We start from the raw sequence: 14,854 nt of genomic DNA, 5'->3' as shown, positions 1-14,854 counted from the left end.
CACAAGGGAGGAAATAAGACTGGGGCTTTACCACATCGCAGCCCAAACTCTGCTCCTCTGTTGCTCAGAGATGATAATTATGAAGGAAACTCTTGCTCTGCTGCTATATAATCATGTGACACACAGCCCAGGCCGTAATATAGCGCTGAGTGAACTCCTTTTGGCTCTCTCCTATTCGCTGAGAACAGACTTAAACTTGGACTAAAGAACAAGGCAGCCTCCTAGTGATATAACCGGTTTATTCAGCCCAGGGAGGACAAACTGCTAGAGGTGTTGCTCGGAGGTCTTTGGGCGATGTCAGGGTCTTGGCACCTCTGCTGTCTTTGGCTTTTGAGCTCAGAGCCCCTTCCTCCACATCAGTTAAGTTTTTGAAGAGGAACAAGGAGGATTTGGGATCACGATGTAGAGGCAGTGTAGGAAGAGGGGGGACTTTGATTTCTGTTTTGATTGTCTTTTAGAAGCAGCAGATGACTGTTGGAGCATCGATTTCAGCGAAGAGCGTGCTGCTGGCCCCACCGTCAGGGTCTTCCTGTGGGCCGTATCCTTGCCGAATGATCAGCTCTCTCTTGGCTTGCCCCAGGCCGCGGAGTCTGAGAATCGCCATGATGTGCTCCTTTCTGTGAAAAGCCAAACAAGACCGTGCTCATCCATGGAGAGCAAAAGCCAGCCGAGAGATAAGTGACAACCAGTGACAGGACGAGGCAAGAGCAAAGTGCGTGGCGGGTTCCTGTCCCTCCCTGGCCTCCGTCCCATAGGCGAGCAGAGAGTTGGGGGAGCAGGGCATTTCGGGGGCACCTGTGAGCAAGGAGGCAAATCCTGCCTCGAACCAGCTGTTTAATGCATTATCCAGGAGGAGTCCCTTCGCCTTAGGGGAAGAGTGAGTTACAGTGTGAGCAACCCCAGGGAAGGGGGTCTGCAGCCACCGGGGCAGCCCAGTAAGCTGAGCTGAGCTCTTGCCCAACCCTCAAAGGGAAAACTGCACCTTCCTGCTGCCTGTGCCAGTGGGAATTTCCTCCTCCATCTGTAAATGCAAGCAACATCTTTTGCAGGTTTTCCTGAGAGGCGGCAGACCTTTTATTTAATAATTATTGTGAGTTAAACAGTGGAAGTTGTAATATTTAGGAAGTTGACAGGCACTAATTAGATTAGAGATAGGAAAGAGAACATGCAAACCTGCCCTGTTCCAGTAATCTCTGTATATATAGCTTCAGCAACATCTCTGAGAGCTCAAGGGAGGCAGTAACAAGGCATGAAGAGGAAGCAGTGCAGGTCTGGCAGGTTCCGCCTCGCTTTCCAAATTTAGTTGTTGAAAAATGATGTTGCTTAATAATGCAAAGGCAGAAAATAGCTCCAGCAAAAGGATGAACCTTAGAACCTGACCTGGGTTTGAGGATAATTACAAAAAGTACCACAAATCCCAGCTCTGCAAATGACTTTTCTGCCTGGAGAATTATTTTCAAAGAGCTAATTTTGACCAGCTCTCATTTACCCCCATCCCTCCTAGAACAGGCACTGCTTCCTTCATCAGCTTAATCTGGTAATTAGGATCAAGGCATTCTTTTTGTGGAAAAAGTGTGCTCGCCTAGAAAATTACTTAGGAACAATATTCTTTTTTAGGTCCATGTCTTGAATTTTCCCACTCAGATAAACCCTGTCTTATCCATTCAAGTTAAATACACCTATGAAGCACTCTGAGCCTCCATTTTGGGAGAGGGAAATAGATTTAGTTTCATTTTTTTTCTGAATATCTGAGGGTCCGCTTCAGTGTTCTGAGCAACCTGTTAAATTCCCAGTTTACACTGATTACACAAATGTTATGTAGCAATAAATCCATAACCCAATGTAAACACATTTGGTCTTTTTTTGAGATCACTCTGATGAAATGGATTTTCTGGCGAACTGTACTCCTAATATTCCTTCTCAATGCTCAGGGGGTGCCTTCTGGCATGCAGCTGCTCATCCATGCACAGAAGTAGTTAATTAGCTTGTTCATTTTTTCAGCAAAATGTTTTAAATTTTGCAGATGCTGCTTTGGAACAGCGAATGGAAAGTACAAAAGAAAGAATTTGCAATTTGTTCTAGCAAAATTTAGTGGTTGTGCTGAGTCCCTTTCAGAAGCTGCAGATGAATTCTTTCACTGTCTCCTGCTCTTTGATGTCTGATCTGGGGAAGAGGAGACAAAATATTTGCTCCAAAGCTGAGGCCTGCAAAATGGCAAGCTGTGCAAATACTACTAATTTACTGAAAGCAGCCTGGAGACTGGACTTGGAGACAAGACTTTTTTGGAGCAATAACACAAAAAGGTTTTTGAGTTAACTTGTGTGTATTATAGGATCCATTGGGGCGGGGGGGGGGGGGGGAAGAGAAGGAATATAACCACTGAGCAAGAAAAATAAGAGCATTCCCCCTATTCCTGGCGCCTTGCACTGAGGAATAGCCTCTAATGTGCCGATACGTCCAGGTCAGAGAAGCTCATGAGCTTGGCCAAGGCACAGGAGTGAAGTGGTGAAGTCCAGCACAGAGCTGCTGTAGCAGTTTCACATACCTGATATCTGGATAATCCTGACACAATTCCATAACGTAGGCCTTGAGTTTGTCTTTTTTCTTCTCCCCAACTATGTTAGCGATGTGATGTATGGCGGGAAGCAGCCAGTCAGAGGTAGACCCCTACAAACAGTTACATATATGGTGATTTCAGTGGAAAGCATGACACCTGGAAAACACCTCTTTGTCTACGCTTAGGATAAAGCAGCACAGAGCTTTGGCAGAAGGTCGTTTTTGCTGCTGTAAAACAGTGCTTTTTACAGGTTTTTTTTTTTTTAATTGTTGTACCATGTGCAAAGCAGGGGCAGAGTAACCGAAGAAGAGGGGGCAACTAGGAGGAAAGTAACCCCTATTGGCTCTTCCCAGTCCCATGAAAGAGGGGAAGCTCTACAGTTCTCCAACCTCACCACAGCTTCGTTCAAGCTGGTAGGGAAACTTTCTTCAGAATTGCCTATCTATCTGAGGCCCTACTTGCAGAGAAGTTATCGTACGCATCCCCAAACACCAGCGTAACTATTGCAAAAATGACCCCACTGGTAGCTGCTGCAGCAGCACTGGGGGCTGTGAGCTGATGTCTGGGAATTTTTGCTGGAAACCTGACAGGAAAGTGCCCAAGGCATTAGCGGCTTCAAAAAGCAGAGTGCAGGACTGCATGCCACGCTCGCACCTAGGAGGTTACCCAGGCAGCAGCGCTCATGGGCAGCCTGGGCAGGCTGCCTGCAGGGTGCTGGGATGCTGCTGATGGAGGTGTCTCAACCTGGGCCACCCTGGGCTGGCTACAGCACTCAAAAGCAGCTCATGTGCCAACTTTGAGTAGGTAACCATCCTGGTGGGGTTTAGTACCTGAAAGTCCTAGACACCTGACTTTCCTCCAGGTTGAATGGGAACTGAACTGAATTCAACGCTGGCTCCACTGAGGATCCCAGACTGATGTTGCCTAGCCACAAAACACTCAAACAGCAGCAATTTTCTCCCCATCACACACAATGAAGAGTTACTGATTTTCTCACTGTTTATCTCTATGAGCTGTACCCGTGGTAGGAATCTTATAGAGGCAAATTGCATCCAATGTCTTAAGGAAACAGGCCCATGATCAAGTATTCGTGATGGGTGTGATCCCAGAGCACGTTAACTACTCTACATAAACTGCCCGTGGGCCTGAAAGTGGGTTAAAACATCAGGCAGTGCAATCAGGGAGCCACGGGCTAAGTGCATTTACAATGCACACACTCTGCGTAGTAGCGCAGAGTAGCTGCCAGGCTCTGTGCCCACGTGGTCACTTCCTCTGCAGGAACCCCCTTGTCTGCTCTGTTTTACGCACTTTTTGATTACGTGAGGCTGCCCTCCGTGAGAGCTGTACTCTCACAGTCCCCCTGGAAGCCAAAGGGCTGATGCGCCCATGGGGTCATGGTACCTCTGGGAAAGGTGCACCTTGAGGGTGCACGGAAGGAGTTTGCATACCTGATCGATGAGCATATTATTAAGGATTTTGGCTTCCTGGTTCATCCTTTCGCTCACTTGTTTCCGCTTCTCCCCTTTCATTTTCTGTCTTGGTTTGATGACCTGTGTGATGTATTCCCTCACCACGTACTTATGAACATCACACAGAAGTTCCTGTTGAAAAAAGCAAAACTGATAACAAATCCCATGGAAATTTATGGCAGTGAGAGAGGGCAGGGGAAGCCCTTGAGTCTTTATCAACAGCAGAAGGTATAAAGGAGATGCATGAATGCTGTGCGCCAGCCAGCACACGCTGCGCAAGGCCAGCGCTGAACGGCTCAGCACAGGGGCCACGTCCCGTTTTCAAGGCACAGGGCTAAGGCAATGAGCACAGGGAAGCCATAAAATGACTCTTTTCCCAGAAATGGGCCATGATTATCTATTGGTAATTTGGGTCTCCACTAGCAAAAAGGGATATTTGGGACTTTTTAATAGTAGGTTTTGATGGTGCTTGCAGATTTTAAATATAGAGCTATTGTTACCTACCCATTTATTTCACAACTGTACAGATGTGGAAGGAGCACATAAAGGTATGTAAGCATATAAGCCTGCAATTTATGGAACTACAAAGCTCAGTGGTAATGTTCACCAAAGCTGCTTGTTCCTCTTTAATGAAACCAGTTCCCCTATTTAAACTACAGAAAACAAAAGACGTTACTTATTCTCATGTGAAAGTAAGATAATAACTAAAATCCCGGATGTCAACACCCGCACTTTTATGAATAGCTGCTGCTGTTGGAGAGGAGCGTTTCCAGGCTGGACTGCAGGTCCTTCTTTCGTGGCAGGACCTTGGTTTGCTGCGCTGTACATAGGGCACTGGAACAGACAGCCTCCTACCTGCCCAACAGGCTCCTTCATGTGCTGGAGATGTTCGGAGAACTGTGACACAGCGGACGCCAGCGAGTCTGGCTTCTCAGTAGCTAAAATCCAGTCTTTGGTAAGGATTTTTTTAAAGAGTGGCTGAAAAAGACCAATGCACTGATGTCACTGCTAATATTCAGACTATTGCTAATGCTGTTTAATGGGACCCAGAGAAAACCCTGGTCTCCAGGCAAATACACAAGGTCACATAAGTGATTCTCCAAAATGATTAATGGCTAGATGCTAACAGGCCATTTGACTAGAAGGTGGGACCTAGGTAAAAAACAAGCAGCTAAATCCCAAACTATAACCCTGAGAAACACCTACCTAACCCAGGAGATGCCCAAATTTCCTCGGGCCCTTTGATCGCCTTGACGATGATGAGTGGCCATGGCTCTAACTAATGTACTAGCCAAAAGTACCTGTCTGCCTGCTTTCTCTGAGGGGCTTGAGCCAAGACATATGGCCAGAGCACTAAGTGTGCACCCAATCTACACGCAGTGCAATCATGGTTAATGTTTTCTTCGTAACGAGAGGGGAGATCTTTCAAGCAGCAGCTCTGTGTTTCTGATGCCTAACAAGAGTGTAGGGAGCCAGCTTCAATCTCTTCACGCAAGGGAATTCAGACCCATATTTCTGCTTTCTGCACGAGTGTGTTGCTGCAGGCATGGGAAGTATCACTCCTACTGGGGCTGTTCTACGGAGCAGGAGATATTTCAGAATTAACTCAACACTCACTCAGGGAGGAGATGTGCTGTAATCTCAGGCCTATTCTGACGCTAGCCATCTCCTTGTACATTTATAAAAAAAATCTTAAATTTAAATATCTTATCAGTCTTGGTCTAAATATCAAAGAGATCTTAAATCTAAATATCTTTAAAAAATATCTGTGAAAAATCTGTCTTACTCTTCACTGGGAGTTAGACACAGCTACTTTTCTGCAAGGTATGACAGCAGGCCACTGCTGAGCGTCCTGGTTAGCAGACTTTCACTTAAACTTTGTTGGATTAGAGGCTTACTTGGGACAGCTCATTTCTTCTAATCTACCAGCTAGATTTCTTTTGGTAAATAAACTATAGTGTCCATACCGTAGGGATGAAGAAATAGATGTGACTATTAATTGGGGGAAAGCCAGGCATGGGTAGAGCAGGTTGTGGCTTGCAGACATGTATGAGATCAGTAGTGTCATAGTGGTTTGCACCAGCTATGGATGTGAAATGTTATATGGTATTGAACATGTCAAAAATTATCCCCGTAATCCACCACCCCTCCAGCCTTCTCCACTAGGAAAACAAGCTCCTATTCTCATGGGACTTGCAGGGGTCTGCCTCTTCTCCTTGCAGATCTGAGAGTCTGAGTGAGGTCTCACATAGATTTTCCTTCTGCTCATTGCACTGATGTGGTGGTAGGGAAGTGGCAACTGGGAACATCCCCAACTTGATGCTTTGTGGTCAGTGATGACCTGGGAGTGACTGCACCCTTTCACATGTGCCCTGGGTATGAGCTGCTCTGATCAAGCGTGTCCATTGACTGCTGGGCTCCTTTTACCTGCCGGCTCCCCCAGAATTAAACTGCCTCCACGTTGAAGCACATCATTATCTGGTAAAGACTTCTGGTGGTACCCAGAAGGGATTTTCCTAGGAATGACGTTCAAAATGTCCCTTCTCTGGCATATCTCCTTTGTATTTTTCTCAGTTTAGCTCTCAGAATTGCTGTCTCTCCTTGCAATCTTCTTCCCAATTATTTCCTGCCCGTGCCCTTGCACTGTGCTCCCAGGCCTCTGAAAGACTGTTTATAAATGCTTTGCCTCTCACTTTTCACAGTGTTGCAGCCCTCTTGCTCAATGCTTTGGCTCAGCTCCTTCTGTGCCCACCCCTTAGGCTCTGATTCAAAACACTGCAGTCAATGGAAAGTCCCCTTGGCCAAGGGGCTTGGAGCAGGGCTCTTGTTCCGTGACTGTCTCTGCTTCTGAAAGTCATGCTTGATGATTTAGAAAGTGAGTTAGGACTGGTTAAAAGAAGTGGCACCAAAACCTTAATTTCTCCCATCTTTCTTGCTATACTAGCTAGAGCTTGTGGATCCCCAGCTGGCTGGAAGTGGGAAGCCTTGTCTACAGCACTTGTGAAGCACAAACTGCATCATAACACCTTGCCTTTTAGGTCTCTTACCACAAGTTTGCCCAGCCCAGCTGATACCAGAATTTTATCTTCCTCATGATGAAAGAACCAATCTTTTTTCACTATGAAAACATACCGGAAAAATTTCCCTGTAAGAATAAACTCTATTCTGTCTGAAGAGGCTGTCATATAGCTTCTGGGCAGGAGTTAATAACAGACCATGGTGGCAGGTCTATGAATAAATAACAGAAATCAGAAGTCCTAAAACATCCAAATCCTTTAATGGAAGGAAAAATGTCTCACTGGAGCTGTTCGGCTGATTTCCCTGGTGCTTCACCAGGGGTGAAGTTTCCCCCCTCCGGCTTGGCAAAGATGCTGAAAGCCACTAAATATACTTTTTTCGGTTGCTGTTATACTAAAATGAACAGCTTGACTACTGTATCACTGTTTATAGTGAAAAGCTCCCAGTATACCGGAAGCATGACTTTGGATTAAGGAGGGTCTGCAATGAAGCTGTCATGATGCATTTTGAAGGTACCATAATTTCATATACTGTAAAATGTGGTCTAGTTGGAGAGACAAGAAAGGTCAACAGCCCTCTGTTTCTGCAGTGGTACTGCACATACTTCTTATGTCTAAGGAATAAGGTGGCCAGGATCCTCTTACCTCTGTTTTTGTTCTTAATTTATGAAAAAAATCGTTTCTGAAGTTCTTTGTCAAAGCTGCCAAAACATTTTGCAGTTTCTCAGTGTTGACTTTAAACACTGTTTGTAAGCCTGACCTAGACAGAGAGAGAGAACACCATTGATTTAACATTAGAAAGTGAACCATTATCCTTCTGTAAGCAATTTAGCCAAACCAGTATCTTGGGTATTTTTTAGTTTAAACTTGCGTATCTCCTGTACTTCCTCTTGCAAGACTTCATGGGTTTAAATAACGACTCTTTTTGCACAATCCTATGCACTGAAAATGATTCAGAACTGAATAACCGTGCTCAAGAAAACACCTATTTCCTCATCAGATAGGGCAGTTCAACCTCAAGGAGTAATAACTCTGGCCTGTTACTTTTTTACTTGTAGTAAAACTTCTGCTAAATGTTCTCCAAATAATACCTGAAAAAAGTCAACAAGCTTATGGTGCAAGAGACAAGTAAATAAAGCCAGTGAAGGGAAAAAAAAAACTGTTAAAACCCCCTGTCCATGAGCCAGGCTGACTCACTCTACTCAGTATCTTATCGGCAGTGACTTGGATGGTGAATTCTAGAGGTGGAAATTCATGGAGATGCCTACGGAAAGTGTGCAATTCTGGAAGGTTTCACACTGTCCAATGAGGAAGAAAATACAAGTTCTGACCAATTAATGAAATCCTCAGCAATATGTATAGACTCTTGGGGCACTTACAGGTTCCTGGCTTTGTTCTCACTTTATATCATTGCCCTTGTGTAACATGCTCCATCTAGGCAGTGGCATCCAAATGACAGAGATCCCTAAGGCCACGCTGCAAGTTGCTATCAGGGGCTTTTGCCCATGCAAACCTGCACTTTCAGCCTGGCAGGTGTGGACTTCCTGGGGACCCCAGCCCCTGCATTTTCATGCTGGTACACTGGTTCACTTGCCATCACATCCCTGCCTGTGCCATCCCAGTCTGGGCTCGGCGATGTCTCTCTGCGTGCACCCTCTCTCCTTGTGAGGATATCTCCCTGCAGAAGAAGGCTGCGCTCCCTTGGATGTACCATATATGCTGCTAGGTATCAGTGTGTCCATAAACAGCTACTACAGAGCACTGCTGCTACAGTTCCCTGTTGCTGCTCAGTTACTAGTTCATATGCTTCATACTGAGACTGCCCAGATTAACTAAACTGCTCCAAAATTAGAGAGAAATATGAGGCACAAAAACTTTGCTGTACTCTTCTTCTGGATTAACATCAATTGGAACGGTTGGATTAACCAAGGGATGAGAAACTTGAAGTCCATTAAGTATGATCTCCAGTGAACAAGTGGAGAAATCCCAAACAAATTCTAATTTCCAGGTGAAACAGGCACACAGTTTCCCCATCCTATGCACGTATCCATGATTTCAGTTGTTCTTCTACTGTGTACCTGGGAGGACCTCTGATCCTGTGAAGCTTTGTGTGGAAACCAACCAACCCAACCAACCCAACCCAAAGGGGTCCATCTCAGAGGACATGGCAGCTGGGCCATATGGGAGCTGCTGGCTCCCTGTTTAGCTGTGTTGGGGCTCACAGTTTCAGGGGTCTTTCTCAATTCAGTTTCACTGGCCAAATGTTTCTGCATAAAGGTTTGATTTTGACAAATAGGTGATTTCTGATAAAAGAGTTTTGTCGGGAAATTTCTGCCCTCTACCAGTTTTCCTGGGGAAAATGAAAAGGTCACGGTGAGCGAGCATTTGTCGGGAAGAGGCTAGTGCAGACACAGGTTGAACAGGGGGCGTTTGGAAACTCCTTTCTGTTTCTGCTCTGCAGAGGAAAGGCCTGGCTCTGCTCCCAGCTGAATCAGTTGACTTCAAAACATGCAAAACCAAATCTCTTGTCCCAAGCTGGGGGCTCAGATCCATAACCAAAGCCATGCTAATGCTGAACACCTGAAGTTCGCATCCAGCATCCCTAATATAATGCTGTCGGGGCACCCACATGTGTGGTCTTGTTTGTCCCATCCCAGTGACCCAACACTAGAGCTGTTATATTCAACTCGACACAACAATAAATCCAGTGGAGCTAACTGAGCACAGAAACGCCTGCCAGCTCTATGCCTTGCATTGGCTTCTCCCTTTGCCACTTTACAACTCCTCAGCAGGGAATTAGACAGCAACTTCCTAAGGAGGCCGCACTTGCATAGAGAAACCGTGCAGGTGTCAGCTGCTCAGCAGCAGCGGGGTGGGGGAGAGAACAGCATTTCTGGAGAGATCGTGCCATCTAGAGACTTTCTTACGGTAGTACTTACTGAGGGTTGAAGTAGCAATACCCTGTGGGAAAAGAACAACTGCAACATGAAACTCCCTGCACCAGCCTGATCAATATATGGCATATATCCCCTTGTCACCGGTGGTGCCAGGCACCACTGCAGTGGTGTGAGCTGGAGATAACATTTTCAGTTAGGCCAGAAAGGGGAGGGATGGTTGACGGTTGCCAGAGTGGGGCCAGCCAGGGAGCCGTCCTCTTCTCTCCAGCCTGGCTGGGACTGTGAGGCAGAAGGCTGGTCCTGCCAGTGGCCAGCCCTGGGTCTGGGTAACTGGCTGCAGATCCCTCTGGGAGCTGCTGGCTCATCCCCTGGAGGAAGCACCTCCTGAGTGGAGATGACTACCTTTTTCAGAGGTTCAGCAAAAAATCATTTCCTGGGGCCTGGAGCAGCATGTGATCCCATGAATTAACATCATGTTCGCTGGCCAGGTCCGCCACGGAAGCGGCACATCTGCATGGCTGGGACTGCCCTGGAGGCTGAAGCACCCCTGGGCTTGCTCCTCAACTCTCTCACAGCCCAGCTGCCACATGTAGCTGGTGGTAACCCTCCTGACCTGTTGTGGTCCCAGGGACACCACATAGACCTGCTGGGATTTGACGTGCCCCCATCTTTTGTCACCTCTGGGGCAGTGGCACTGAAGCTTTTCTGAGGCATTGGGTAAATGGGGATGCGACCTTGGCCCTGTTTTCAAAGGCCCTCTGGGGTAGATTTGCATAAACCATTTGTAGCTGTAGATAGGGCTGGTGCAAAGCTACCCAGGCAGCCTCAGCGTGCTGTGTCCTGGCATCTCTGCACACCCTCTTCCTAGGGCAGCTACTATATCAATGTCCTCTGTTCCTTATGGCATTGGCACTGAAGGGCCTTGGCAGCTGTGCCAGCAGACCCTGGGCAGTAGCAGCTGTGGGTGAGAGGATGCAGGGTTGCCTTGTGCCACGGCACTGGGCTGAAGGACCAGACCCCTGGACACTCACTGCCTGGTACCTTCCTGTATATGGGGAGAGCTGCCCTCTCCTGGAAGTAGGCACTCTTTAGCTAGAGCTAGTGGGCATACCCATGTATCACAGGCCTTTTGAAAGCATAGCATTAAATAGCTAATTCTTAACATATGCAAAGCCCTAGAAATTGCTACTGCCAGCAGTTACGGCAAGGGTTTATTTGCAGGTTGAGTGCTTTCACAGAATTTCCTCCAGCTCAGTGCCAAAAACAGCAGCCAGACTGTGCTGCTGGTTTTGTATTGCTCACCTCAAAAACAAGAAATGAGAGAACTCCCTCTGAAGCTGAAAAAGACAGGCTGAAAATGAGTTGAAAGTTTTCATTCAAGCACTAGATCCTTCCCTACTTCTGCTTCTTCATCCTTATTCCCAGAATGAATTTTTTGTTTCTTTTTTACTCTGAATCTCTTAGGGAACATCCCCACCGTGAGGTGAAGCATGGGCTAGAGACAGAGCCTCTGCATGCAGTACCCGATGGTTCCCAAGCCTCCTGTTCCCACCGCAGGCTGCCCAAAGCATCCACACCGCACCTAGGATTACATGAGCTTGGGGTATTGCTGGCAGATGGGGCTGCAGGGCACATTTAAGTGGTAGATGAGGGCGGACTAGAAAATGAGCTCTGATCTGCGCTTAGCCAGCAACACAGACCCATCTCTAAAAAGCCAAATGCATCCTTGGTACAACTCAGTTCTTTCCCTGCAATTACACTGAAGGACATTCTTTTCTGCCGACTCCAGCATGGCACTGTTTGGCTTTTCCTTGTGATACGCTGAGACCCATCCAAATTCCTCCCCAGAAACAGAGCAGCTTAACAAGGGAAGACAGACTTACACTAGGTCATGGAAGCTGTTGATGTAGGCAGCAAAATAGGGAGCAAATATTGGACTGTCTTGGGAAGCGTTCCACTCCATAAATTCCTCCCCAAATCTGCAACAGAAATGCAGGTAAGACTAACTGTGGCAAGACCAGAAACAAGCCAGAACATAATTATTCATATTCTGTGTACATGGGAATGTCAAAAGACATTCAGTGCTGGCCCAATCTGTCTTCGGTGTATGCGGACATTTTTTTTCAGTTGTCTTAACATGCATGTGCATTAGAGGGGAATATATAGTAGATAATTATCGGTTTAGTATGTGCTTGCTTGAATGTGTAAGCAGCACAGTTTTGGAGAGATTCCAGTAATCTTTATACATGAAAGCTCCTGGGTGAAATGTCTGACTTTCTTCACTCTGCGCGATTAAGTGCATTAGTGATACTCAGTCTCATAAGTTTGACCAGCCATTTCTCTGGCTTTTGGGGTGATGTAATGCATGCCCTCTTAGGCTCACAAGAAGGAGATTTAATTCAGGGCTCCTTTTACAATAGAAGCTGAATATGAATGAGGCAACACACCTACACTTTCCTCCTTTATTCCCAGCATGATATATTAGGTACCCGTTTTCTGTGTGCTGCAGCTTTTATGGTTTTGACAGTCGTCTTATAGCCAGGTCCATACAGACCTCAGGAGGGGGCATGTTCTGGCAGGGGTTTTTTGAGTCTCTGGTGCTCGGTTTCTCTATTGATCCAAAGCAATCTGCTCGGACTGGCTTCAGCCACTTGCCCTTGTGTTTGTTGTTTAAGAGAAAGTTTAAGTTTCCGTGACCCTTTCACCCGGGTGTTTTTGCTGCCCTTGTAGAAGGCTTGTACTTTACACCAATTTTGTTATACAAAAAGGAAAGAAAGGAACATTGATAAGTATTGCATTTCTTCTAAAAAACCAAGAAGGCTTCAAAGCCAAAGAGCTGGTTTGAACTGCCCTGTTCACCCAGGATACTTGAGAAAAGCTTAGCTAGTCTGGATATTAAAGGTGAACTTTTAAACAGGAAAGCATTGCCTTTCACATATCTTAAATACCTGTCATTCCATAACTTCACGTTCTCAGAAAGCCGTGTTCATTCTCCCCCACGCTCGATTCTGTAAAACGTCTATTAGCAAACTACCCACTCAGCGCCTTCCGGAGGTGTGAAATTTCAAAGGTTAATGCAAAATTATTTTTAGTCTCGCTTCGGAGTTGATTCATGCTGAATGTCCTTTCTTCTCTGCAAAGTGCGGCTCCAGAGAGCAGGTACAACCCCCCTCGAAACACAACGAAGCAGCTGTGGAGGAGGCAGTTTGTAGCTGTCTCAAGATGAGGACAGGATTATTTCATCTACAAGCCAAAAACCTTTCCTGGGAGCATCCCCAAAGTATCTGACTAGGTTTAAGGTCTGGAGCAGTAACTCAGGGACGAGTCCCAAGCTGAAAAATATTATTTCAGCAAAGAGGTAACGTGTCCTTCTGGAACTGAGTAAATTTTGAAAAGATTCAGAAGGCAGTCTCGATACATAATTTGCATTCTGGACCTGGGTGCAACAGAGAGTTAAGGACAAAGGTCTGAGTAGCCATTTCTCTGCCTATAGTCACAGGATCTGCAAGACAACCCTCTAGGTAGGACTTAGTTCCTAAACCGGCAGCCTCAGAAGGGGACATTTAGTCTCCAGAGCAGTCCCTGGGCCTGTGTCCTCATCAAGTGCTGCTTGCTCATGGCTGGCACAGTGAGTGACCAGCGTCCAGCACAGCGAATTTCCTAAACAGAGGTGGCAGATATCCCTCTCCAGCCAGCAGCTCTTTCCTGGAGCTCTGGCCCCAGACTTCACAACTCACAAGACTCCCCTCTGGGTCCGTTTATGACTCTGTCTAAGTTGTTTTGCAGCTTGCTCCTTATTGGGCTTATTGTGATCTCTAATTCTCCTAGGAGCAGGCCCATGCCTGCTCAATGCCAGCATTTGGCCCAGTGCACGGACCTTTTCCTTGGTTTTTTTTTACAAATATGGTACCCATTTGGAAGGAATGTGCTGCCCAGAGCAGTGATGACCTTGGTATGAATTCGTGCAGTTCCGCAAGGCAGAGGTCAAGTGTTTTCATTTCCAGGCTTCTGCTGATCGCTCTGGATGCCTTCATGTGCTCTGCGATGATCTAGAAAAGGGCAAGGCAAGACTCCAGTGAATGGCACAAGCTTGGAAGAAACCTCCTTTGCAGCTTTGGTTAATAAAAACATTAATGACTCGCCTAACAAAGGCGGAAAAGCAGGCTTGTTGCCTGCATTTTTCATTATTCTATGGCAGTTTTAAAAATAATAATCCAGAATGGGCCAAGGGGCACAAACTGATTTGTGGCTTAATCATGCATGTCTAATGTACCAGTAGCCTTGTGCTGTCTGAGAGTGAGTTATAAGCGGTGTCAGCTGGAGCCCTGAGCTGTCCTGATGCAGTCATTTTCTTCCTGGAGATTTGCGAGAGGGCCCAATCCCCAAAATAATGCCTAGAGGGTACCTGGGGCAAATGAGGGGGACCTGTATCCGCTCTCTCCCGGACACCTGTGCTGTGGGTGTGTATAACCGCTGCCCCACTGGGGTCTTGCACAACTACTCGTGGCCATGCTGCCCCTGCTCAGGAGCTCTGTAGCAATCCCACAAGAGATCCCTGCAATCTTGCTAGCACCCAGACCGCTTCCCACTCACACTTCTGCAGCCCTTCCACCCCAGCCCTTCCCAATCCCAACCACACCGCTTCGTCTGCCGCTGAAAAGTTGGTCCAGTTACGATCTCGTTCCTGTGTTTTCTGTGACATCCTTCCCATCTGCTAATCCAATTCAGATCTGCCTTCTGAGTGATCAGAAAACGTATAATATTGGAAAATGAGTCATGGCAGCAGGCAAAACTCTTTGATTTTCTTTCCTTCTTTTTCTCCCTCTTTTTTTTTTTGGGGGGGGGAGGTATTATTTAATTGAAATGACTCAGTACAAACCCCTCCTGGATTTATTACCCTGTAGTCCCTAAAGC

The 14,854-nt window shown here is 46.6% G+C and overlaps 1 protein-coding gene across 2 annotated transcripts in view; it reads right to left on the bottom strand.

The window, feature by feature from the left end:
* Window positions 1-222: 222 nt before the first annotated feature.
* The window catches only part of EXOC3L4 (exocyst complex component 3 like 4), a 28,179-nt gene continuing 13,547 nt past the window's right edge, over window positions 223-14,854 (bottom strand). For both annotated transcript variants that reach the window (XM_068947143.1, XM_068947142.1), the window contains 7 exons: window positions 13,889-13,989; window positions 11,824-11,919; window positions 7,689-7,803; window positions 4,882-5,004; window positions 4,006-4,158; window positions 2,546-2,667; window positions 223-617 (listed from right to left, as the gene is read on the bottom strand). In XM_068947143.1, the coding sequence (XP_068803244.1) occupies window positions 455-617; window positions 2,546-2,667; window positions 4,006-4,158; window positions 4,882-5,004; window positions 7,689-7,803; window positions 11,824-11,919; window positions 13,889-13,989 (873 nt within the window). In that variant the 3' untranslated portion in view covers window positions 223-454. The remainder of the gene's footprint in view (window positions 618-2,545; window positions 2,668-4,005; window positions 4,159-4,881; window positions 5,005-7,688; window positions 7,804-11,823; window positions 11,920-13,888; window positions 13,990-14,854) is intronic.

Source organism: Struthio camelus, chromosome 5, assembly GCF_040807025.1.
Source record: "Struthio camelus isolate bStrCam1 chromosome 5, bStrCam1.hap1, whole genome shotgun sequence".
In the NCBI taxonomy this organism is placed as follows: Eukaryota; Metazoa; Chordata; class Aves; order Struthioniformes; family Struthionidae; genus Struthio; species Struthio camelus.
The sequence above is the reverse complement of the archived record's forward strand: the minus strand, read 5'-3'. Positions and strand labels throughout refer to the sequence as shown.